At 48.4% G+C, this 26,354-nt stretch overlaps 1 protein-coding gene across 3 annotated transcripts in view; it reads right to left on the reverse strand.

The window, feature by feature from the left end:
• PBX1 (PBX homeobox 1) overlaps positions 1–26,354 on the reverse strand; it is a 247,062-nt gene that overhangs the window by 13,174 nt on the left and 207,534 nt on the right. The window contains exons 6-8 of one of the 3 annotated variants that reach the window (XM_054037024.1): positions 23,781–23,829; positions 12,669–12,781; positions 11,282–11,371 (exon numbers count right to left, since the gene is read on the reverse strand). In XM_054037024.1, coding sequence (XP_053892999.1) covers positions 11,282–11,371; positions 12,669–12,781; positions 23,781–23,829 — 252 coding nt within the window. Of the gene's footprint in view, positions 1–11,281; positions 11,372–12,668; positions 12,782–23,669; positions 23,830–26,354 lie in introns of all 3 variants that reach the window. The other 2 variants (XM_054037023.1, XM_054037025.1) reach the window with 2 other exon arrangements.

Raw genomic sequence — 26,354 nt, forward strand, 5'->3', positions numbered from 1 at the left:
GTGTGCGCGCGCGCACACACACACACACACACACACACACACACACACACACACACACACACACAGATATCATGGACTTAAGGCTGTTCGTTGGGTTTTCTCCCAACAACGCAAACTCTAAAAAGTGAGGAAATCACAAGTTCAAACAGTTACAGCCAAAGGAATACCAGTCTCCAAGCATTAGTCTAGGTGACCAGGCCACGTCCCTACCCCATCCTCTAAAGCGCACACAGCCCCATAATCTGTGTCTAGACTCACCCCCTTCCTGGGGGTTGGCTACAGTGGCATCAATCTCAGCCTAAGCTTCCTCCCTGAGTGTTTCCCTCCGGACCTCATCTATCCTTGCTCTTGCCTCCTTTATTATTATTTACTGCTCACATGCAAAGACACAATCCCCTCCCTGGTGAGTTTACAGTCTAAGGCAGGGGTGGCCAACCTGAGCTTGAGAAAGAGCCAGAACTTACCAATGTACATTGCCAAAGAGCCACACTAATACATCAGCAGCCCCCCCTCCCGCCACCTCCTGCTCGCCGGCAGCCCCGCTGATCAGCACCTGCCCCTCCCTCCTGCCCACTGTTTCGCAGTGTACAGGAGGCTCTGGGATGGAATGGGGAGGAGCAAGGGTGTAGCAGGCTCAGGGGAAGGAGCAGGAGCCTTGGGGAAAGGGGTGGAGTGGGGGCAGGGCCTGGGGTTGAGCAGTGAAAAGTTGGCACCTGTAGCTCCAACCCCGGAGTCAGCACCTGTGCAAGGAGCTGCATATTAAATTCCTGAAGAGCCACATGCGGCTCCGGAGCCAAAGGTTAGCCACCCCTAGCCTAAGGAGACAGAAGGCATACAACGTGTATAAAGAGAACGCAACACACACACACACACACACACACACACACACACACACACACACACTCTCACACTTTCTCTCTGCTGGTTTCCCCTTATATTCCTGATGGAGTTGACAAGCCACACTCGCCTTGATGAGCCAGCCAGCCAGCCATTCAGCAGCCTTACACCGGGGACCACAGCAATGCTACACCCTTGTTTTCACCATTCAAGATCCATTTCCTGAAGTCTCACGCTGCTGCCAGGAGACCTGGACCCTTTGTTAGCTGCTGAGTTTCTGTGTCCTGACTGAGGTCCATGATCACCCCTGGGGGCCTCAGGGGGCATGAATGTACCCCCATCTCTCCCCAGTACAACTGATAAGAGCAGTGTGCACCCCTCTTGCGCCCTTGTCTATAGGGGGTTGCAGTACCCAGTACATCTGGGAGTTGTCATGGCAGCAGGTGACCCGAATGGCTCCTGCTATCTGCAATGGCTCAGCTGTGAGGAAGCTCCCCGTACTAGCATGTGGGCGTACCTCACAGGCACTAGGCAAAGTGCTGTCCCGACATGGCCTTCTATCTGCATGAGCCCTCTACAGCCCTGATTACCCCAGACCTCATGGCCTCAGATAGCTCATATCTCCCCCACAACTCTAGCCTCCTACATGAGGCACACACTGTGGAAGAGACAAGTGGTTCCCCATGTATTTTTGGCGAATGCCTTTTTTTGGCTCTCCCCTTGCAGTGCCCAAGGCCCTCTGTCAGCCTGACTGCCCCTCCACTTTAGGATGCAGCTGTGGTGGTGATGATCTCAGCAATGGAATCACCTCCAGATATTCTCCTGGCTGCTGCGCCATCTTCACCAGTCTGGGGGGCTGGGCCTGGCATTCCCATGTCTACGTCTTCACAGGCATGCTATCAAGCCCTATTATTTGGATCTTGGGTTCGGGCCAATGATCTGCCCACTCCATACACTCGGCTGCCCTCCGGGCACAATCTCAGAGTTGCTGATGATTATTCTCTTCCAACTGGGCCAAGATAGTAGCTACCTGCCCCTGGCAGAAGCATCTTGTGCAAAGCTCAGTACACAGCACATGTGCCTCTGCCATCAGAGCCAAAGACTCCTCTCCCAATGGGGATAGCAGCCATCTTCTGGTCCTAGTGCTTGTGCCCAGAGGGGCTGAGTTTGGCTGGTCCCCTGGCAGTACACATGGGTTAATAAGTCTCTGACGTGGCTGTTTCTGGAGCTGCTGCTGCACCTTCATGAACCACAACAAGAACGGTTGTTCTCAGCCTGGGCCTCCTGCTGGGCTTGTCACTGCAAGGCTGCAATCGGAGCTCACTCTTATTCCTCTGCCATTTCAGTACATCATTGTCTTCTTCCTTGCCTTGTACAGAGGGTGTCCAGGCTCCCCACTTCTGGGATCAAATGGGATGGGGCTGAGTCCCTACCCTGACCTCGACAGGGCCGACAGACCTGAAGTAAGCTTCCAAACTCACTGCCTGCCTGGGGCTGAGCTTGACTTGAAGGCTCAAAAGGAAAAAAAACCCCACTACCACAACTGAGACCTCCGCTGAAGCTTTCTCAACTGGTCTGGTTGTCTCTTTAAGGCTTTTCTCCAGCACTGCCTCTATCCTGGCTTCCTAGCTCCTCCCCGCACAGAGTGGAGTTAATGAGCACATGGACTCAACGAACAGCCTTACAGAGGGTCTAAACCCTGATAACAGGGTGGGTTCACAGACATGGCCGAGCATCTCTCAGAACCACCCAGCATCCAGCCACTCCAGCGCACTGCCACCCTCCGCATCAGAGTCACACTCCATTCAGCAAGTCTGTCCCCTGGAGAGCTGAACCTCACCCTATCCCGCCAGCCTTAACTTTTAACCTTTCAGCGCCACATTTACTCTCTATTACCATAATCAAATTACAATCTCAGCATCCCTATATACCAGCCACCAGACAGAGAAAGAATCCAAAGTTGATTACAAGGGAATCAACGTTTCCTACCTTATCAAAACCACAAATTTCTAATCAATATCTTCCTCACAGCCTTAAAAACCAATCAAATACATGCTGCTAAATAAAGCCATACACAAATATTATTTAAATGTGTGCACACACACACACACAGTGTCTTTATATATATTCATAACATTATATAAGGAAATAAGCTAACAGGTCATGGGTCACGTTGTGCATTGCGGTGTGATTTTCAGTTCTTTGACTTGTATACCAACGTTGCATTTAGACAGGGTCTTTAGTGTGTTGCTCTGATTGAGTACTGTGATGGGCTTGGGCTAATGCTTGGAGATTGGGTATTGTATAGAGTGGGCATATTGCCCTAACTTAGGATTCCTCTGTTTTTTAGTGTTTGTGGTGCTGTGGTGAAATACACTTGGGCAATCTTAAATCTAAGTTTTTTGTGGGGGAATTTCCTAGTTTTGTTTTGTTTTTTAAACAATTAATCTATTTAAGCATGAGGGGCCAAACCCAGGGCCAGAGACTAGCTGAGGAGCTGGAGAGGTAGAGTGGTGAAGTCCATCTCAAATAATCATATCTCCTCTTCTTAAAACTTTGCACAGCCAGCAATGAGAGTTTTAACCAGTGCGGCTACTTCATCCATCTGCCATGCAAAGCTTTTCATGGGAAACAGGAGGAACCCGGCCTATAATCTTTAGACATCTAGCTGGAGAAACTTTAGCATCAGCCGAAGATGTTGCTATGGGAAGCATAAAGATTTTTAAGAGTAGATATGATTGTTTCCCTGGCCGTGCAGTTGCCTTAGCTCCACTCCTTAGCCAGCTCCACTCCTAGGAGGCACCTTGTTCCCCCACATCTGCTGTCTCTAGTCCGCTGCCCCACATGGTTTTCTTTATGAAGATTTTGCGTGCTAAAGACATAAGGGTGGGGTTTTCCAACGTGCTCAGCGTTGGCCTAACTCTGCCTCCGTTGAAGTCAGTGGCGAAACGTCCCTTGATTTTGTGGGGAGCAAAATCACGCCAAGCCCGAACACCTTTGAAAATCCCACCTGAAAAGTGCTGGGTTCATAGTTTACCAGTAGAAAACGGGAGTGCCAGGGGACAGCAGTGGTCAGTGAGCACTGGACTGGGAAGGCTTGGTGACAGAGCGGCATGTGCAAAAGGGCTTTCGGAGGTCATCAAAGGGGCTGCAATAGCAGCTCCCTTCCAGCGCAGTTTAGGACGCAGAAAGGAGGCATCTATGCTGCAAAAAACCAGCTTGTGGCTACAAGTCTCAAAGCCCAGGTCAGCTGACTTGGCCTTATGCTATGGGGCTAAAAATAGCAATGTAGACATTCTGGCTCGGGCTGGGCTCCGAGACCCACCCACTCACCAGGATTCAGAGCCCGAGCCAGAATGTCTACACTGCTCTTTTTAGCCCTGTAGCACAAGCCCGAGTCAATTGACCTGGGATCTGAGACTCGTTGCTGCCGAGTTTTACTTTTATTTTTTGCAGTATAGACATTCCCAGAGAGACCACAGAAGAGCAGCTCTTCTCCCGCCAGCTTCCTCATGTCCAGGACTGCAGCTCAGGGAATGAGTCTTTGCCCACAGCTCAGCTACCAAAGCACTTATTTGTGGAACTAGCCGAGCCATACAGTGAAGGATGCTTTCCTCACAATGGATGTATCCTTTGACGAAGGCTGCTGTCTTTGTCAGCTTCCCAGAACTGCCTCCTCCTGCCAAAAAGCATCACACAACCTGTGGAGTGCTGAAAGCAGTTTATGCAAAAATATACCACGATATTGATCAAAACAACCATAGGACAAACATTGCAGAGTAAACAGACATGGCTGTGAGCAAGAGTGGTTATAAGACAAAAATTTGCACATGAAGGTACTTTCCAAATAAAATGCATATTTCGGTTTTGGAATCATCTATCAGTAAGTCTGTCCAATTTGATTTGCTAGAGGGAGCCGAAAAAAAGTGTAGGCTCGCAAATGAAATTTCAAAAGGGATGGCTAAAAACTCGGCTAATTAACCGACTGATTTGTATCCTTGCAGGGAACTCATTCTGAACTGACAGAGTTGGGGAACATGGTGTTAATAAAACACAGCCAATCCTGGCTTTAAATGCAAAAAAGTCAACATTGTGTTAACTATGAATCTGCTATAGAACCTTCATAAAACCACACACATCCAGTTCTGTCCTGCATGAAATTTCCTATCATGCACAGTGAATTCTCCTGCAGAACATTTAATTCCTGCCAAAAAGAAGCTCCTTTCTTGCAGGATGGGATTTTCATAGGAGGCCGTGGGAGTTACGCAACCAACTCTCACTGGAATTCACTGCCATTTGGGCTCCGAAATCCTTCATGTTCCTTTGAAAATCCCAGCCTTGAGGCCCCAAGAGTGCATGTCTGGATGTTTGTATCCATGCACGCACAGGTTATATCGACAGACAGATACCCACCATTGAAATTCATCTCTCTCTGGGGTGGAGGGTGACAGCTGTTCAAGGCAGCACAGAAATACTATGCAGCAGTTGTTATGGAAGGGCAGGGAAGAATAGTGTCTCAAACTGAACTTGTACCTGGGAGCTTGGGGAGACGGAGTATAGGTATCCAAGCCATAACACGACATTTAACTGACCTATACTCAGGATCTCCCAGGCCAGAGTTTTGTAGTCGCTAGCCCACATGGGGAGAGCGCTCCGGGAAGCAGGTCAGAAATCTACCCAGCTCCCCAGTGTGTGTGTGTGTGGGGGGGGGGGGGGGGGGGGGGGGGAGGGGGAGTGCCCACACTGCACCCTCCCTGTGGCTGCTGCAGTCTGCTCCATGTGGCACAGCAGGCCAGCTCCACAGGGTGACTGGCACCCTCGGGGCACGTGGAAGAAGTGGCCCCTACATTTGTGAGTGCAGGGACTGGCGCCTTTGCAAGGTGTGGGAAGGGCTTGTCGCACCCACCCTCCTGCACTCACAGGCTGAGGACAAAGATAACCCACCCCTTCGTGGCCACCAGCAGCGAAATTGTGAACATCTTGCGAGTGTCACAGCACCCCCTGGTTCAGTACTAAAAGGGGAGTGTGCCATCTACTGAGTGATCAGGATTCCTGGCTCCCCATGAAGAGGGCACTGTGCACTGCCATTGCTCACAGCCAGCGAGTCGCTCACTGGAATGGTTTAACGGAGAAAAGCTATGCCAGGGCTTTATGGATTGGAGTGTTGGTCTCTCTCCCCCCGACTGCTCCTTGGGAATGCCATGGCACCAAACCAAGAATGCTCTGGGTTAGGAGTGCCAGTGACAACGTAGGATCCAGGCCTGTATTTTTGTCTGAGATAGTATTTTGGGTTTTGCTTGCCTGTTGGATTTTTTGACACACTTATATTCTTAGTAATATGTGTAAACAAAGGATAAAGACACTGTGTATATTGCTTCTGCCTAACCAGATGGGTTTGTCAGTATAATGGGAACAGATAAGAGCAGGTAAAGTGTTACTTGGCATGGTGGGCATATAATATATGAGCACACTTTAAGACTGCCTCAACTCCTATCTCAAGGCAAGGTCAAGCAACCAGTCAGGAGGGGCAAAGGCAGATTGGGGGGAAGGTATAAAACACTAAAAGGCCAAAGAAATGTCTGCCCCTGATCATAGCACAACCTCACTCCTTACCCCTCCCATGGGGTACAAAAGGGGTGGGACAAAGACCCCAGACTCACAACCCCCAAAAACGGAACATGACCATAAGGGGTGGGACTGTGGGCATGCATTTCAGATATAATTATGCCTGCTCAGGAAGGGGCGATGGGACATTGGGAAACCAGGCTCTGCAGCATCAGAGTTATGGTATACGTGCTTGCTGGAAACTAACCCCAATAAACATTGCATTGCCTGCACTTCGCACTTCTGCTTTCTGTCTGCATGACAAGAACCAGGGGACAGGGTGAAGAGAAAGCCCTCTAACACTCTGCACTTGCCAAGCCGAGATCTCCGCAGAGTGATGAACTCACCCGAGGCAGTCCCCTCCTCTGACAAACGAGCCGTGGGAAGTGTGGCCAGAAGTGGCCTCAAATGGCTGAGGGCCTCGCTCTGTGGGTGCCTAGTTGGCAGGTAGGGCCCTCAGCTGGGACGTGGGAGACCCAAGTTCAAGTGATTCAGAGCCTGGGTCTCGCACATTCCACGGGGAGGGACTGAACCTGGTGGCTAGGCTGGGGTCGCACTTGCTCCACGTGTGAAACCTTCTTGAGGGTGCGTCCGTCGAACCCGATACGTTCCTGCGCAACGTTTTGGTACTGACAAAAGGGCATTTTCTGATGGAAAAAAGTTTTGTGGCGCATTTTTTGAACAGCGTCCCCGTGTCAGACCCACAAAGCCTGGCTTTCGCGTTCGTCAGCGAGAGAAGTGGCTGCTCAGCACCCTGTGAAATGTTGGCCATAGCCACCTTGCCACACCTGTGGCAAAGCCAAGAACAGAACCCAAGAGTTCGGATCCCCAGCCCGGAGTCCTTGTCACAAACCCAGCAGCTCCACCCTGACACGCTGGGTCCCAGCTCTAGGTGCCATTCACGCGCCATTCAGTCGCTGGCCCCTCTGCTGCGACTGCCAACCAGGGGGCTAGTCCGTGCGAATTGTTTGTGTGTCATGGACACATGGTCACAGCCTGACAAACAACTCACCGGTGGCACTAGTTAACCCTCTTGCTGGCATGTAAACACCCCTCCCTCTCAGCCCTAGAGATGGCCCCCCAGCTCAGGGGAGGCGAGGGGGGACTGGGGAGGAAGGCTGCCTGGCTGCATGGTTTTCTTACCTACCTGCTTTTTGACCCAAATTGGTCCCAGAACAGAGGCGCTCCAGCACTCATAACCCCCCCATCTCCGTGAACAATTCTAAAAGTCCAGCTCCTAGCACCTTAGAATCCTGGGCACTTCTGGGTCCCAACCCTGCAACTCAGGCCTATCTCTATATTACCCTAATATTTACATTTTTGTCCTCGTCCTCGCCCCTTCTAGGCTGTGTCTTACCAGGGTTCAGACCTTGTACCACTTCCTGATCAATCCCGTTCACTTTACGAGTCAAAAGGTGACTTTTGATTCCAACAGCCGGGGATGCTAACTCCACCTGGGATACACAAATCCAGCTGTTTGCTCTCTGCCTCAGACAGCAAACACAGGCAATAAAGATCTTTCGGTTGGGTCGGAGCTGATAAGGCTGTTCACAATGCACCGGGCAGAAGGGAATCCAGCTATTTTAGCTATGCAGAGCTAAAAAAAGCAACCATTTGGGATTTGTCAGTAATGCAGCAGCTCTGACTACAAGACACACTGGACACCGATCTATGGCATACATAGAGGCCCTTTTGGCTCTGTCTTGCCTACAACCATATTTTAAGACTGAGCATCCACCAGGAGACATGATGCCAAGGCAGTGACGGCAGACGTTGAAAGACCACGATGGGAAACTTCCTTAGTTGCATTTGTCATCAAACTATCAGTGACAGAGCTGGGCAACACTCTTCAGATTATTCAGCCCCAGCACCCAAAATCTCTGCAAGATCAATGTAGTCTTGACCCCCTGCCACAAATGGGATCTTCAGTGGCATGAATCCCACCTGGGTTTTAACACATCCATCTCGGAGCACTTCCAGTGATGGTTTAAACTGTCACCGGCAATGCATGGTCTCCTGTGTTGCTGGTAACTTTCCCCTAGACACTCCTACCTGCAGAGTGGCGGACTGTGTGGCCTATTCACTCAGCTGCTCTCACTGTTGTGGGCAGTATTGTTACTCTGGCAGCTGGGAATTCTGCGCTGATGTGAAATGTAACTGGGTCCAGTCGAGCTCTGCTGGAGTGTGGCTACAAGCCTCAGCCTGGTGGCTCGCTCTGCCTGTAGTCTGAGCTGGACATGGTGTTCTTCTCCACTTCCTCTGTTAAAATTGCTGCAGAGTGGTAAACACCCGTCAGAGGTGGCTGTGTTTCAGTGGTGGGGGAAAGGGCTTCCTGCAGAGACAGTTTGTTGAGCACTTTGGGATCCTCTGGGATGAAAGGAGGTATAGAAATTATATGATAATGAATGCTACGTATAGCATTGTACTGTCAGGGATGGAAGAGACACAAAGTATTCAGGTGGGGGGAGCCTCAGAGAGACAAACAGAAAGACTCTTTCTCAACCTGCTGCTTGTTTGCAAATAATCTGTTCCCCCACCGCCTATCTGAGCAATGTCTCAGTGCATCCACTGATGAGCAAGGAACAATGTTTAGTGCTGTTCAGACCCGAGAAACACCGCCAGGAAAAGCCACCTTTTATGCATTTTTTTAACCATTAGCCAACTTGCCATCCCCACATAACACCCCTCCCTTCCCCAACCTCTTTGGAGCGAATCCTCCTCCTCTCCCCCCAAAACCAGCCATCAAATCCCCTACGCCCCTGAACTGAAAGTGGAGACATATCGCACAGCCCCCATCTGTGTCACCACAGATTCTGACTTTCTAATGCTCTATCAAGGGTCATTTGGGTCCCACCCCAGTTCTGCTGCTGGCCTGTAGTACCTGGCTGAACAGAGTGGGGGTGCTCTACCAGGCCCTGGGGCTTGTATTTGGCTCTTGAGACTGCTCTCCCTCCTTTGTCACCCTCCACCCCCCCTTAGTAGCAACTCCCCCAATATTTTGACTTAACCCAGAATGCTGCTATTTTCAAATACTTCCCCGGCTGTAACAAGCTCAGCGTCTCCTCGGGGGTATTTTAATTTATACAAAAGTATCATATCTTATCACGATCAGCCTCTGATTCAGTTGCTCTTCAGTATTAAAAAGCCAGAAAGGGAATAAATTCAGCGAACGTAAAAATTAATGTGGAACGATGGGATCTTTCATCTGGCATTTCCAAGCACAGTTTTTGCAATGGGCTTATGTAATCAGACATAATTATCTGCACATGTTCAGTTGCATTACTTCACAAAGCCGCCTGGCTCTGCTTCGTGACGTCAGGTCTCTGTGCTAAGCCTTAATGTCCCTTTTTCTCAGCACAGCTGAATTAAAAGGAAGGTAAAAGCAATGAGCCAAGCCTTCCGCCACGTCTCTCTCCATGCATGGTGGCGTTCTCTCTCTACACCCCTGCTTTGTTGGATTTTATTTATTTATTTTGGCCATCCCAATGACACGCAGGTCTTGATTTGCTGCCTAACGCTGGGAAATCTCTAATTTCAGCCGGTGTATGGCTCCATAAAGGAAACACAAGGGGGATCAAAGCAAGGGGCTTTCCTTCGTGCGAGCTGGTTGCAGACTGAGAGAACGGAGACGGCTGGATGCCACGTCCCACCTGAGCACCCCAAGGTTTGGGTTTGAAAGCCCTTCTGTGTGCAGCTTCACAAAATGGAGAGAAAGCAAGCGAGCCCAAGGAGGCTGTTTTAATGCTTCCACTCATATCATATCTTGTTCCCGGCGCCTTTGTTTCAAAATGACATGAACTCATGGCGAATGCCTGGTGGGGCCAAGGGTGTCCTGGCCATTCCCCCAATGAAGGTGGCTAGTTTGGAACAGATCCCCTTGGGTGGGCTGTGTATGGATCCGGAAGGCTATCTGGAGAGACAGGGAGGGGTCTAAACCCTTCACCTCTCCTCTGCCCCCACCGCCAATGGATTCCTTTGCTCTCCCCTCCCTCTTTTCCAAAGTCAGATACACCAAAAACAAAACCACATTGCAAATACGTTTCCCTCTTCCGAGCGTCCCCAGCCTGATTTCGTGACCTCTAAAAGGGCCAGAGAAAAACAAAACAACCACTCCTCGAGAACAGCCTCCTTTTCCAGGCTGCCCTCTTGTCCCCGCTTGCTGTCACTGCCGCTGAGATGGCGGACGATTGATCTGAGAAATGAAGTTGGATTGCTGTCCCGAATCTACACTCGGTTCTCCTTGTGTCTGTCTGATCGATTTCACTCTGTACGACACAGCTTGTCGCTATGAATTTTCATGCTACTCGGGAGCCGCCAGCGCACCCAAGAACAAGTAAAAGATGTTTTTTACCCTCCCCCCCTTTTTTATCATCATCATCATCATCATTGTTTTTTGGCTTTAGACACCAACTAGGGGAAGGGTTATTTTTAGACCATGGCTCTGTCCATGATGGGCTCTGTCCATTGGCCTCCTTGTGGAGATTTCAAGGGCTGGCTCGTGGTGACATTCCCTACCACTGTTCTACTAGGTGTCACCTGTTTAGCAGCTCCTCTCAGCTGAACGCATGTGGCCGCAGGTGCCTTGCAAACGCTGATCGTGTCTGACAGGCCTAGACGCCAGCTGCCTGCATGAAGCCTGCCCAATCGCCACTTTTTGTGGGCAGAACTCTGCCGTTGGCGTGACCGATACAGAAGCAATAAACTAGGTGACCGTAAAGCTAAGACAAGTGCTACTAAGTGGCATTCTGAGCCCTATGGCTTTGAAATAATTGGGAGTGAGAGAACAAAAATGAAACACAAAAAAAAAAAAGAAAAAGAAAAACAAGCCTATTTTTCTTACACTGATGCCCTGCGGACTATACATCTGACTTGCTGCGAGCCCGTCATTGTATCCTCCTGTCTGGCTGATAACATGGCGAAGGGTATCCACCTAAACAGACCAACAACAACAAAAAAGAGAAAATTAGAGACAGAGAGAGATTATTAGGCAAAGCCACTCTGGTTTGTATTTCGGCATGTTATCAAAAAACCAAACATCGCAATCATTTGCAGGGCGGCTTTTGGGACGGAAGATGGAGGACGTCCTCTTCCCGCCCCCCCGGCCCCGGCATTGTCACTCTCGGTTGTCAGTTCTGAGCATCGCAACAAAGACAGTGGGGAGGAAAGAAAACTCAAGGGGGGCGGTCAGTTCCTTGCTGCAGCTAACTCAGTGATTATGCACAGGAAGGAAACTCTAGCTGCCCTGCCCTCTTTCTGCCCCTCCATGCTGCAACCCACTGGGATGCCCATGTTAACCGAAGAGATGCAAAGTCTAAGTGAGTGTCGTTCATGTGAGTCCTTTGCTTGTTTCCGGAGGGAAAAGGTGTGTAAACTTACCGTGGCAACAGATCACCATCCCTCCCCCACCTTGCCTTGCTGCTCCCCTCCCCCAATTACCATCCCAAGCCACAAGCTGGCTGATGCCCGTCAATGACACCTTGCTCTGCATCCAGGGTGACAACAGGGATGATTTATAAACTCTCTTTGCCAACATGGAAATGTTTGAGTGGGTGTCACCTCCCGCCAGCTGCAAAGCCCTGACTGCCTACTGGACCCATGGAGTTGTTGGGGGTGGATGGGAAGCGAGAAGTCTATAGAAAACGTTATGTGCATCTAAGATAATTAGCGGGCATGACTCTCTGTTGTCCAAAGCTGTTGACGCTCCTGAAATGATGCCCAAAGCCCTTCCCTGTCTCATCGGACTCGAGAGGGGCTGCATGGCTGCCTAAGCCTGCGCTGTTGGTTGTTAATTAAAACAGGGTGTATTTGTACATTTCAGCATTGCTCTCCTTTCAGCAGACACCGAGCTTCAGCATCAAACGAACGAGTGGAAGCCTTGCAAATGAGACGCCAGTACGAACATCTGGTCCCGTCCCTTGAAAAATAAAGCAAGCGAGCTAGACCTTGGCTAATTTCATTTGAGCACACGCCTGTTCTTTTAAACCTCTCCTAACGCAAACTAACAAGCCAGAGCCAAATGCATTCACAAAGTGTGGGCAAGATTCCCCAAGACAATGTTTTTTTTTGGTTTGGTGGGGGTCGGGAGGTTTTTCCTGTTGGTTTGTCTGATTGGTTTGTTTGCACCATTTAAGATTTCTCTTTTGGGACCGGAGTGGGAAATGCCAATACAATCAAGGGCTCTTCCAACACTAACGCATTCACTGGCAGCACATCGGATGGGTCCCTACCTGTGACTGCACGTTGGCTCCAACCTGGGCCCCTTGGTAAGAATCCCCATTGAGTGACTGCACGCTCATGAACAAATCTCCAGAGTTTGACATGTTAAAAGAACTGGAAGAACCTGGAAAGGAAAGAGTGAGGCACCTGAATCATAGAAAGGAAAAGGATCCACCCCGCAACTCTCAGCCAAGAGGAAGGAACGACATGCAAAGCAACCCCAAAACGAAAACAAAACACACAGTAGGTTAGTAGTATGAAGAACAGAGCAAGCAAAAAAAAAAAAAGGGGTGCAAACTTGAGGTTATACAAAGCCACATATTATTACATCTCAACATAAGGCTTGTCCTTTAACAGCTTTCCAACGGGGGCGGGCAGGAGGTGGATATTTTCAAAACCCAGCCTAGGGGACTGGGATGCCCAATTCCCATTCATCTGAGCACATCCAAATCTTTTAGACAGTTTTGTGCAGCTTAGTGCATAAAGGGCAGATTCTTTACGGGCCTCTGGGACAGAACTCCCACAGATGTTCATAGAAGGTCTGCTGATGAGCCGAATGTGGAATGTGCTTTCGAGGAGGTAAGATTATAAAAGAAGGTGTGCTGCTCCCTCCACGATAAATCCATTACTGGACAACTTCATCAGGTGGGGCTAGCAGCCATCTATGAGCTAAGGTTCACGAGGACAGGAAGGCATCGCATAGCCTTCTCTTAACATCCTTTGGAATCCCACACTTCCATTCTGGCAGATTATAGTCATTGGTTAGGCAACACAAGCACCCACGATGGACCATCAGAGGATCTCCTACCCCTTTCCATGCCAGCTGCCTAGCAACAGTTAACTCTGCAAGCAAATTACAGACCAGGGATCCCTCCGCATGCACTAGTCGCCACTGCTAATAATAGAGACAACTGGGTGGGCCAGAAAAATGTTTTTGCAGAAACAAGGTTTTCTGCTTCCAGCTCTGAGGAGCTGAGCACCTGACCTCCTCCCCTGCCCACTGACCAGAGGAAACAAAACCATTGCACAACCGGAACGCGTGGAAAAAAATGGTTTCCCGGGATTATTTCAAAACTCTCGTGCAGCTCAGCGCATTAAGTGTGAGAAAGCTCAACGTGCAAGGTTGGGTTATAAACATGACGTTCGCTGGCAAGGGGGAGACTTCAGGGGCCCAGGTCAGCTCCACTGCACTGATCCAACCCCAAGCTGCTCAAATTTCAATCCCTACCCCCTGCAAACCCAGATCGGCAACCATCGTCTTGGCGGAATTGCCCAGCAATGAGTCATGCGTAAGCTCTGAAACAAATCGACAGCGCAGGTCCCTCCTCCTGTCATGGAGAGGGAGTGAATAATTCTGCCCAGGGAGGCTCTTCTGACGGAGCCTGCTTCCGAGAAGGGGACAGGAAGTCAATTGGTGAGAATTTGGCCTATGCAGGTGTTAGCTTTTGGAGTGTCTCTTCACAAGGGCCTCCCATATGTGACTGTAGAAGGTCTCAAAATTAAGGGGAGCCGGGAAGATCGCTCCGCTATAAAAGCCTGACCTAAAGCCCACCGTAGTCAACAGAAAGACTCTCCTTGACATCAGTGGATCAGACCCTAAATGTGCTTGGAAAGAACACAACCAGTAAAGGCTACCGCGGCTGTATTGCTGCTAAACACTGCCCAGTATGTTGCAGAGAATAATCCAAGAATAAGAAACAATAGGAACAACTCAGCAGATAGCAATACTGAAACCTCCACATCTCTTGCTTAGCAGGCAAAGAACTTCCATTTCCTTTCTGCACCCAGGGTTATTATTTGAAAGGTAAAAGTATATGATAACAGTATTACTTTTCATTCATATCATATCTTTCCTCTGAGAATCGTCATGCACTTTGCCAACCTCAATGAATTTAGCCCGTGGTAGGAGAGAATTGTTATTTCCCCTTTAACAGCTAGCACAGAGAGGTGAAATGATGTTCTCAAGGGCACTCAGCAAGTAAGTGGCAGAGATGGGAGCAGAACCCAAGATTCCACCACTGCTCCGTGCGCTAACCACTACACAACACTCCCTCCCCAAGTGGCAAGGGATTATTCTATCTCCACCAGGGCAACTATTTTATTCCACCCTCCCCCTCCCCCACCGCAGGTTTAAAATAAATCAATCAATAAATACAACATACACCTCACTGATATTTGATTGAAAGTTAACAAACCAGACAGTAGAATGGAGAAAAATAAAATAAACAGCCGCAAACTCTAATTCTGAATAGCGGCAGTGTCTTGGCAATCATGAGGGCGCGCGAGAGGCCATTTGGAAGATATACACTGCTACTGGCACAGAGTCTTACAATAGATGTGCCTACATAAATGTTAAATATGTCTTGCTCCTGATGGAGATGCAACCATAAATATGCGCATACCAAATGTGCTGCATGTACGGATGCATTTGCATCAGAGCAGTAATTGCCGAGATAGCCCTTTCCGCTGTCGGTAGTGCTGTTTCAGCATTCTGCTGCCTATGTACAAGCCATGTGTGAAAATGATGAGGGCCTAGAGTCTCGGAAAAGCAGCTGAGAGAGGCTAATACACTGGTGTGGGAGAGGGGGAAAGAGGTGCCATCAAAATGAAGACTCCAGTGGCATCCATGAGGTTAGGAGGTACTCTCTAAATGCACCAATCAGAAGAGGCTCCATCACAGATCTAATCTGTCACTCTAAAGGTCCCATGTTATGGGGGTCAAGCTTTTGAAGGGTCACTGCAGCCTGATCTGGGACCCCACAAGAGCTGATATGTAACAATGGACATTTAGCTTGCAAGTTCTTTGGGGCAGGGTTCTTTGCTTTGATACATGTTCATACAGAGCCTAGCACAAAGAGTCCCTGAGCCCTGCATGGGATTCTTGGGTGCTATCATAATACAAACCATAACAATAATTAACAGGAAAAGCACCTGTAGCAGCTGCTGCTGTTTAGCATCTGTGCTTTATCAGATGATAACCCAAGACCTTTGCACCACTCGTCCCTTAGCTGGCTTCCCATCAGTAACTTCCCAGTTCCATTCTCTTCATTGGCTTCCCATCCATCCTCTCTTCTTCCACTGGCTTATTTCCCACAATGACTGAAGTGTGTGGTGGGGGTTATGGTCACCGTTCACACATCCTTGAAGAGTACCACCTCCAAGGAGGATGACAAACTGTGATCTGAGGAGGTACCACTAGTTGCAATGGGAGGAAAATAAATATTAAATTTGGGGTGAAGGTTGGACCGTGACAGGGCTTCAGTGTCCCATAGAAAGTGATGGAAGCTTAGACACTTGGTCCATTTAAAACCAGTCGGTTCAAGGCACTGGGGAACATGCTGTAGAGGAAAGCCTGTATGGGCCAAGATGAGAGCAACTTCGTCATCGTGGCAAATCCCAAAGGGACATAGCCTTCTTGTAGATCACATGCCACCTGGATCAATAGTGCAGGATACCAGAATAGCCCTTTTGCAAGGTTTCATTTAGTCATTTTTGCCTTTGTGGCAGAGAAACTGTTGCCCGTTTCAGGTACAAGGGCAACTGACCAGGTTGTTGTCGGTGGTAGGTTTCAGCATCAACTTGAATGCACCGACCCCAGAGGGGAGATTAACTAGATATGTCTAAACAGGTCTTTTCCACCTCTAATTCCGGTGATCTCCACATCCAATTCCCAATTGCTCCCTAATAGTCAAACGTCTTCATGACTTGCTCAATGCCAATCCTTTTCCCTCATTTCCACTTGCTTCAACTTCCTTGCTGTCCCACCTCTCTATTCCCAACTGCCCCTCAACACACCTCAATCCCACCTTGAATCCTGCATTTCATAGGAACATAAGAACTGTCATACTGGGTCAGACCAAAGGTCCATCTAGCCCAATATACTGTCTTCCAACAGTGGCCAACGCCAGGTGCTTCAGAGGGAATCAACAGAACAGGTAATCATCAAGTGTTGCCCATTCCCGGGTTCTGGCAAACAGAGGCTAGGGACACCATCTCTGCCCATCCTGGCTAATAGCCATTGATGGACCTATCCTCCATGAACTTATCTGGCTCTTTTTTAAACCATATTATAATCTTGGCCTTCACAACATCCACTGGCAAAGAGTCCCACAGGTTGACTGTGTGTTGTGTGAAGAAATACTTCCTTTCCTCTTACTAGTCTCTCTCAGTGAAGTGCCTGGTGATGTTGCGTTCAAAGGGCATTACAAACAAGGGTATGTTGTACAAATTAGGGTGACCAGACGTCCTATAAAATCGGGACTGTCCCGATATTTAGGCGTTTGTCCCGCATCCCGACCGCCTTTTTTTTTTGCTCCACCAGCGGCACTCCCGATATATACCATGAAACACTGCGGACACCAATAACGTGATGGGCTTTTATTACACTGAGCCCATCTAAGGCATCACTGCCCAGATGAAACCTGGGGCCAGTAATTCTGCCTGCAACCACACATGTGACTGCCGTTTAAAGTTAACGGGAACTGCCTGTCTCTGTTGACGAGCGGAATTTGGCACCAGACATGCAAAATACTTTTCTCAGCGTTTCTACCACCATCTAAAATGATGGAAGAACCCGTCCTAGGCTGGTGACTTCAGTGGAAGTCTGACAATTGACATCTCACTTATTTGGCCTCATTGTTTTTTGGCTTCCTTTTTGCACTTCACATGGACAGTGAAACTTGCAATTATTTATCCAGTGCTGCAAGTGCAAAGGGTATCTGAACGTCCGATGATACAGCTCCCATGCTGAAGAGCTTACCCTGGATTTCCTCTTAAGGTGACCAAAAGCTATCACAAAGGACAGAGGAAGGCAGAGGTAACAGAAGACAAGAGACTCAGCAGCAATCAGATAAGGCAGAAGGCTTGTTGGCTTTTCAGGCTTGTTACAGACAAAGCGGGTGTTGGTTTCCCAATGGTGCAGTCCCCTCAAAGAGCAACATAAAAAGGGATCAGGGGCTCTGCAGCTGGTTTTCATCTGGACACTGCACTGATGAGGTGGGTGGAGGGTGTTGTTTGTCAGAAGTTCGTCAGCTCCACTTGAGCTGCGCTGCTCAGCGCTTCTGAGCCCAGAAAGCACAGCCTGCATGCCCTGGGAGGGGGCCAGATGGCTGAGGGTGGGGCATAAGCAGATCTCAGGATGAGGGCTGGATAGATGTGATCCCTACCCTCGTCCACGTGTTGCTGAGTTCTTTGACTCAACAGAAGCACCAAGCTCCAGCAGTGTGGGCACCCCCAAGGAAAGCAGCGTGAGTAACATTAAATCGCTTCCCATGCCCACTGTTCTACAACGCCCGTCTTTGCTCCGCATTCCCTTCCAGTTCCAACGTCTGGTCCTTGTGCTCAGGGCTCTGCAAAGCTCCGTGCCTTCAGCCCATCTCTAGCGGCTCATTTCTCCCCCTGCTTGGGCCCTACCAATTCCAATGTCTCCATGTCTTAGTTCACTCAAAGGGCCCTAGGCCTGGAATATCCAGCCAGCACATAGCCACCCTCTTCATCAAATCCCTCCTCAGCACCCACATTTCCTGTAATCCCTGAAACCTGCCCTGTGAACTGAAAATGTATCAAAAACCCAAACTGTGCCCCTTCGATTCACTGTGTGCACCCCTCCTCCCAGCACCCCCTCCCTCTTTGTCATTGGCCATTTAAATTGGGGCAGGGATCCTGCAGGATCTCCATGTACAGCACCATGCACACCCACGCCACTGTTCAATAAATTACACCATTAGACAGGCAACATACTGAGCTCTGCCCACATTTGTCTCCCAGTCATTTCTCCCCTTGCACCTTCAGTCTGTCGCACTCCAGACCGATACCCACTCATCGCTCACTCTTGTACCATCTGTCTACCTGCTACAACGATCACCATCAGCTGCTGCTGCCTCGCGGCTCTGCACAGTACAGACCTGTCACAGCCAAACTGGCTGCTGTGCTTGCAGGCACAGGGCTGGGTGTCCAGGAGCCATAAAGGGAGGTGCTTTTGCAGCAGGTAGATAAACATTGCCTCTTCCTCGCCCAGCATGGTCGCCCCTCCAGACCCTAACCATGCTGGCTGCAGCTCACCTGGATCAGTTGCAAGCTGCCTGGATCGGACGGGTAGAGGTACACTAGCCCATTTGGAGTGGGGTGCAGGTACACTAGCCCATTTGGAGCATCCAAAAGGGGTCATCAGGGTCTGTTGCACTTCTTATGGTTCTTGGCACCAAACACCAACCCTCTAAGGACTGGGCAGGACTCTATATGCCTCTTAATCAGCCAAAGGCACCACTCCCTAGTCTGTGACGCTCCCAGGCCAGGGAATACCAGCACTAATTCTACCTCTCCTTGCCCGCAGCTCCCCTGCCAGGATCTGCTTACCAACCGTGTCTCAGCTCCGGAGGTGTTCTCTTTGACACCTCGTCAGTTCCTCTGCGGGGCAACCTCTCCTTGCAACTTACCCTGTCTCCTGATATGGTGGAATGGGGAGCCAGTTCAGCGAGGGGCATGGGTGGTTGTGGTAGGGGAAAGTGGGGTACAGGGGAGCCCTGCAGAGATGGCATTTCTGTGCTGATCTCTTCCCAAAACAGGAGACCACGGGTGACATATTGGTAGCCTCTTGTGTCCATGCTTGCTTGTGCAGCTACACAATGCAGGGCGGGGCTGTTGCATATACGCAATGCAGTTGGTTGCTATGCCATCCCGTCGGCCACTCCCAGTTCTGCTCAGCACTGTAATTAATCATCCAACACTAATGCTGCTGTAGCATTTGGCCACCCGACTCGGCATCCCGGCCTCATTGTGCTAGGCACTGTATAATCGTGCTCCCTGCCCTGCTCGCTGACAGAACTGAGAAGACAGTGACATGTGAAGGGCGGTGGGGAGGGGGGATACAATGTGGATAGACATTTGCCATTTTGTTTTTGTTATTAGACCGATCCAGGGCCAGCGATGCCCAGTGACCTCTTAGCCTAGCCTCCATTACCTGGCTGATTTCTTAGAGGCAGAGGTGGGTGTGCAAGAAGCCCGTCATGTTAAAATGTATGTGCTAACCGGGGGAGGAGCTGCAAATACAGTAAAGCAGGGCTGCCCTGCCAGACACTAAACAGGGGGGACTGGCGGGCTCATGGTGCGCATGACACAGCCTTTGACATCTAGCCACCAGTCTGGAGCCAACCCAGATCGATAGCAGCTCTTTGGTGTGAAATGAATTGGGAGGGTCCTGCTGCAGTTCCTAGCAGGCAGGCGTCTCCCATCAGGAAAACCACCCTCGCGTTTGGTCCTAATTAGCCATGGGACTGAATTCACTTCCCACCTCCGAATACAGATTTCTGCAGCTCAGGGCAGAGACGATTTCCTGGGATGGCATCTGGGGGACGTTTGCGCTGCTGTAGCTATTCTGCACTCACAGAGGACAGCAGCGCACAGAGCAGCTAGACTGGCATCTCCCCCCAGCGCATGCTCCCCATCCAAACATCACACGCTGATGGAAAGAAAGCTCGGACGTTCCAGAAGGGAAAGGGGAAGCCAGACCCTAAGAGTGCTACTGTGGTGAAACTGACAAAGCTGTCAGGCCCGGGGAAGAGATGATAGAGGCCTCCTGGGGAGCAGAGAGAGGATCTGGCATGGCAGGAGGATGCTCTTAGCTGAAGAGACAGGGCAATGCTTGGGGGAGGGGGAGGCTCTGAAACATGGGGCCTAGAGAGATGAGCGGATGGTATTTATCTCAGCAGCGACTCACACAGTCAAATCACCTGGGTTCTGCTCTCCAATTACACTCCAGAGATGCGGCTGAGCAATCCAAGGCCCACAGTGTCTGACTCACAAGGGCCTCTGCTGGCAATAGGGCAATCACTGGGGCCCAGGAATCATAGCCAGGCATAGTGCTGCCTCTTGCTGCTCTGCCAGTACCTGTGGATCCTGTCCCAGAAGGGTTGGGGGTAACTTCTGAGACCATTAGCAACAGTCTTCTCAGGAGAAGACCAGAGCACACTGACAAACCTGGGTCATGTTTGAGAAAGGGGTCAGGATTGGAGCTTTCCCCCCCCCCCCATTGAAAAGGGAAGAAGCAGCTAGGGTCTTTGGCCACAACACAAAGTAAATCCAACAATCAGTGTATTGCTAAACCCCCATCACTCCTCCTAAGCTGCTGTGAAGAGGCACTGGAAGATAGTGATGTATTTTTATCTGTGAGGGCACCCTCCCCTCAACAGATAGGTGAACAGATAGGTGCATTACGGCAGGCCTGGGTGCATACAATAGGTGCAGGTAGAAAACCAACATTACTTTCATCCATCTGTGGAGCTCGCAGCACTTTATAGATGCTAATTAACCAAGCCTCACAATCCCCATAGGAAGCATCATTAAACCCAGTTTGCAGATGGGAAAACTGAGGCTTGTGGAGAGGAGGTGACTTTTCCCAGGTCATGGAGACCTTGCTAAAATCACACGGAAGATTTTTGTGGCATGGCGGTGAGTGTCCCTCCTACGTTAGCACTTCCTCCAGTGCTAGCACCAGCGTGCAGCAATGTTAGTAGAAGGATACATGATTTTGGGATGTAGACACACATCTTGGGAGAGTCAGAAACAAGACCAAGGAGTCCAAGTCCTATGCTTTAACCACAGGACTTGAAAGTGCAGGATCTTGATGGTTTACTGCAGGGTCCAGACAATTTACACCCATTACACAGCCATACTCCTGCCTGTGGGGAATGTCACAGGAAGAGAGCTGCATTGCACCGTTATTCAACTGGGGCAGCCACTGGAGGGGTGGCTGTTATGCCGGATATGGGCCAGATCTAAAGCCCATTGAAGTAGATTGAAGACTTTTCCTTGGCTTCCATGGGCTTTGGATCAGGCTCAAATTGAGCAAATAGGAGAAGAGTGAAAATCGCCCCCCCTGGCTACAAGTTTGTGTGGATTCTGGACTCTGATACTCACAACCGCCAATTTGAAAAAGATTATTAAATAGAATACACACATACACACACACACAGCTGAATTTACTCCATGCCTTTAAAAAGGGGAGTTGCCACTATCAGGAGCCCCAGTCTGTTCTGCAAGCGGATCTCAAGTAAAAACAGCTAAGAGATTAAAAGAATGTAGAAGTTTACAAATTTTTAGAAGTTACTTGAAAGAAAAAAAAAGCGTGGAAGCCATCTAGTACTTCCCTACAATAACAAACCAGGGAGTGCACCCTGATCCTCTTGAGCAACCCTACAATAACAAACCAGTGAGTGCAGCCTGACCTTTTTGAACAACTCTACACAAACCTGCATTCATGATGGGGAGAGAGCACAGAAGCACAGGAATTGCTGGTCAGACTTGTGGTCCACCTAGTCCAGTGCCCTGCCTCTGACAGTGGCTAGTACCTGGGGCTACAGAGGAAGGGGTGAGAAACAATACAGTGGGGCAGTTATGGGGTAACCTGATCTCCAGGGAAACCTAACCCCTAATAGTTAGAGGCTGTTTTGTGCTCTGAACCATAAATGGTTTATATCCTAAACAAAACCGTAGCTCACATGGAACCATTTAGAACCCTCTACATGGGTCAGCAGTAGGGCTTGGGTGCAGATCTTTAGATCCACAGCATGGGATGTGAGTTAAAGGAGTAACTGATAAAAATCTATCAAGGACCTAGATTGGAGTTTCAAGCCCCAGAGGGATTGTTTGGAGAAACAGTGAGTAGTTTGTTCTTTTTTTTTTTTTTGGAATCATGGTTCCCTCACTATCCAACGTAATAGTTACTTTATTTGATTGAACCCTTGTCCTGTTTTCCCTATCCTCCTCCCATTTCTACCTTCATGTTTGATGTCTGTCTAATTCAGACTGGGCATTCTCAGGGTCAAGACCACGTTTCTTGAGGTCGCCTGAAAATGCCGTACCAAGTACTGGCATGATGTCAGGTTTCCTAAGAAGAAGAAATAGTTTCACTGATACCAAAATACCCATTGCCTGTTTAACATCTCTGCTGGCCCTACATTCAGAAGCATACCTGAGATCAACCCACTTCATGCACTGGAGAAAGGGGTACCATAATCACAGACCAAGCTGAATGATACAGAACCAAATGTATTCACATTTCCCTCCTTTAAGCAAAATAAGCATATATAGATATATAATTTATATATAAAGAGAATTTAAATCACATGGCAGCCATCAAGTTAACCTCTGTTTCTTTTAATTAGGTCTCAAATCTCCCATCACTTTGAACAATCGGTACAAAGCACCTAAAAATGTCCCATTTGGAGTAATGGTGATTCTATCTGGTGGCACTGTGTACCCATCGCTGCTAGAATTAAACAGCGGGCACTTCATAGTTCCTTAGCAGAAGAGTTGAAATCTGGGTAAGAGGAACTGATCAAACATACATTTGTCCCTTAAAGCAAATGAAATGAAAACCACAATAAACAGCTAAGGAAGGGGAGAGGTGGGGGACAGACAAACCAACCCACTTCAAGGATTTCCTTGAAGATAGAAGATCTCACCCAATACTGATACTAAAGGAAAATAAAATTCACACAGAACACATACTTGCAGGTGATCCAGACATTATGGTGTGAGCAGCCAAAAAATTGAAGTATAAAAGTCCACACAAAACAGACTGAAAATAGCATGATCTGGAACATCCTGTAAGTGTTGGGTCTTTTTTTTTTTTTTTTTTTTTTTAATCAGGGTCACTCATGCTTTCAGCCCCTGGTGAAGTAAATCAATTGTGCACGGACATTTTTTTTCTCCTGAGGAGCAAGCAACTCAAGCGAATTTTTAATCCATGCAAAACCCCCAACACGTTACCGTCGGTTACACAGCATGATCACATTGCTTTTACAAACGAAAAAACAGAACGGAAAAAAAATGAGAAAAATTAAATCCATATTTTTTCTTTGTTGTTGTTGTTGTTGTTGTTGTAAAAATTACATAAAAACCAACCAACCGAAAAAAGAAAACGGAAAAAAGAAAGGAAAAGAAAACACAGATATTAAAGGAAAAAACAAACAAAAAAAAAACGAACAATAACAACCCAAAAAAAAAAAACTAACCAGCTGAATTGGGAGTTGAGGGTGAGTTAGCTTGGCTTCCATGGGCTGACACATTTGTAGCAGTGACAGCCGTTTTGGCAGCATAAATATTGGCTTCCTCTTGAAATTTACCTATGTTCTTCTTGTACCGGATTCGCTTATTTCCAAACCAGTTTGATACCTAGAGCGAGTTCAAGAAAAGACAAAAAAGTTAACGTTTCACCTTTAACACATTTTGGTGGGGACACGGGGGAGGATTAGGAATGGGGAATAAAGCAAGTTAAAGCATTTCAGCTTTTTCGAAAAGCTTTGCAAGGAAAAGATTCCACCTGCTGACTCCATCCCAACCCCGGTGACCCCCAGAGCAGTATAAAGTCAATAAAACCAACGCAGATGCGAGCAGATGCCTGTTCTTTCAACTTCCATTAAGGGCACATTGTCAAGATAACAATATTGCCAACCCCTAGCATTCCACAATCACGAGTCAGGTTTCAAAAATCAAGAGACTGGTTTAAAAATCATGAGATTTAAAATAAATCGGGGTGGGGGGCCTTCATTTCCCTTCTGGGATTTGAGCCTCTAGGGTGCACGCAGGTCATGTTTTAAAGCTTTTCTCTGCCACTGTAAGCAGAGGGCTGTAAGCTTACTTACAAAAGCTGAGATTCTCCCGTAATCACAGGACTCCAGGAGCTGTCTTTTAATGGGAGCCTAGCTCCCGCTTGTGCCTTTGAATACTCCCCCCCGAGACCATTATTAAATGTGTTAGGATTTTAAAAATCTAATTTGATTTCCACTCAAGCTTGGGTCAGCCAAACTAGCCTGGTCAGTTTCACTTCCTGGTTCTCAAGGCTGCTGGGTTCAGGGTCCCTGCACTGAAGAGAAAGATTTTCATTTTTTAAATAAACCATTTCAGCTGAATGATCTAGGTACCCAGGAAACTCTTCTGTTCTGATTTGATTGTGTAAACTCCAGTGCCTGGCTCCTCTAAACAAAATGAAACCTTGTGCCTAAAACTAAGCCGTCGGTGTCCCTTTCATGAGAATGCCAGTCCCATGCACTAGGAAGCTATGATTCCCCCCCAGACACACACTCAAACACACCCTGGTTTAATGCTCTCTCCATCACAGTAGCATGTGCTGCTTTTTGGAGCACGTTCCAGAATAATTTACAGGTACAGCTGCTGCATTGGTTACTCTGGTCTGGTCCACACACACAGTTTTACCAATATAACTCAAGGTTTAGCTAAATCAGGGCAAAACCTGTATGGACACTCTTAGTCCAATTTAAACCTGGTTTATACCAATTGAGCTTGCATCAGTTAATAAACTGGTGCAACTTCTGTGTGTAGACCAGGCTTCCAATGGAAGGTGACAGAAAATGGGATTGTCAGGGGCTTTGCTGTCCGCTTCTTTTGGTTCGGATTTCAATCGGTGCCCCATTTCATGACACTGCCAGGTGGTCGCAATCCCAAGCTGTCAACTCAGATCATGCATCCCCAACCCAGATGCAGAGGTGGGAAAGTTTGCAAGGGCAGCCATCAATGGAGGTGTTTCAACAGAACTTTGCAGAGTCTGCTGCATGCATGGCGCCTCGACAGTCTACAGATTTTCAGAATGAGACTGGCTGAAATAGGATTTATAAATACAGACTGAACTTCTTCAGAAGTAATTAAAGAAATGGAAAACTATGGCCCAGATCAGTGGCTGGCATAAATTGGTGGAGCTCCATTGATGTCGACATCAGTGAAAGATCTGGCCCCATGCAATGAATCAGTCTCAGAGAGCACCATGGAGAGATATTAACAGCTAGGCTCTAATTGATTAATTGCAATTAGTCTCCATTGAGGATTTTAAAGAACGTAGCTTTGAGTCAATTGCATAAAGATTTGTGGTGGGCAACCCCCAAAAGGTCTGGATAAGCACCTGAAAGTTTAGAGTCTGGATGTTCATCTGAAATATACGAAGTTCTTGAGTTGGCAAAATTGGGCTGCATTTCTCAGTAAAACAAACTCTCTGAAAGTTTCTGATACTTTCTGGTGTGTCTCAAAACTGGCACGTGCAGTCCCATTTGGAACCAGGCAGCATTATTAACAATAGACTCTCTCCTCACTTACACTGTGTGTTGCACCCATCAACCTCAAAGCACTTTATAAAAGCAGGCAAGTATCATTCTCATTGGACAAAAGGGAAAACCTGCAGCAGAGAAAGATGTCATACCACAAGTCAGTGGTAATGCTGGAAACAGTACCCAGATCTCTCGACTTCCCTTCTGGTGCCATCTATGAAACCAGCACTAAGGGTAACCACAGATATGGAACTGAAACCGGCACAGAACTTTTTAAAATATTGGAAAGATTTGGGCTTGAGTTTTGGGTGTCTTCTGGGTTTTATCTGGAGTTCTCCCTCTGTTTTTAGAGAAAGGTCAGTCGTGGCAAAAATCAGTAGGTTCCCAAAGGACTGTTCAAAACAGGGCTGGAATGAAACCAGACTCTGTTTTTTGAAGGCTGAAAGTCCATTGACATGGTGTCTTTGTCACTGGATTTACCACCGGTTGTGCTACCAAAAGAGGATGGGGACCTAATCAGACATGTCCTCTTCCCCTTATATCAATGACATTCCCTATTTCCAGATCTTTAATGGATCACTGTGAAGGTTGCAGGGTGCAATCCTCATGGATGTGTATATTGAGACTTATCTGCATAGTTAA

Source organism: Malaclemys terrapin, chromosome 8 (genome assembly GCF_027887155.1).
Source record: "Malaclemys terrapin pileata isolate rMalTer1 chromosome 8, rMalTer1.hap1, whole genome shotgun sequence".
In the NCBI taxonomy this organism is placed as follows: Eukaryota; Metazoa; Chordata; order Testudines; family Emydidae; genus Malaclemys; species Malaclemys terrapin.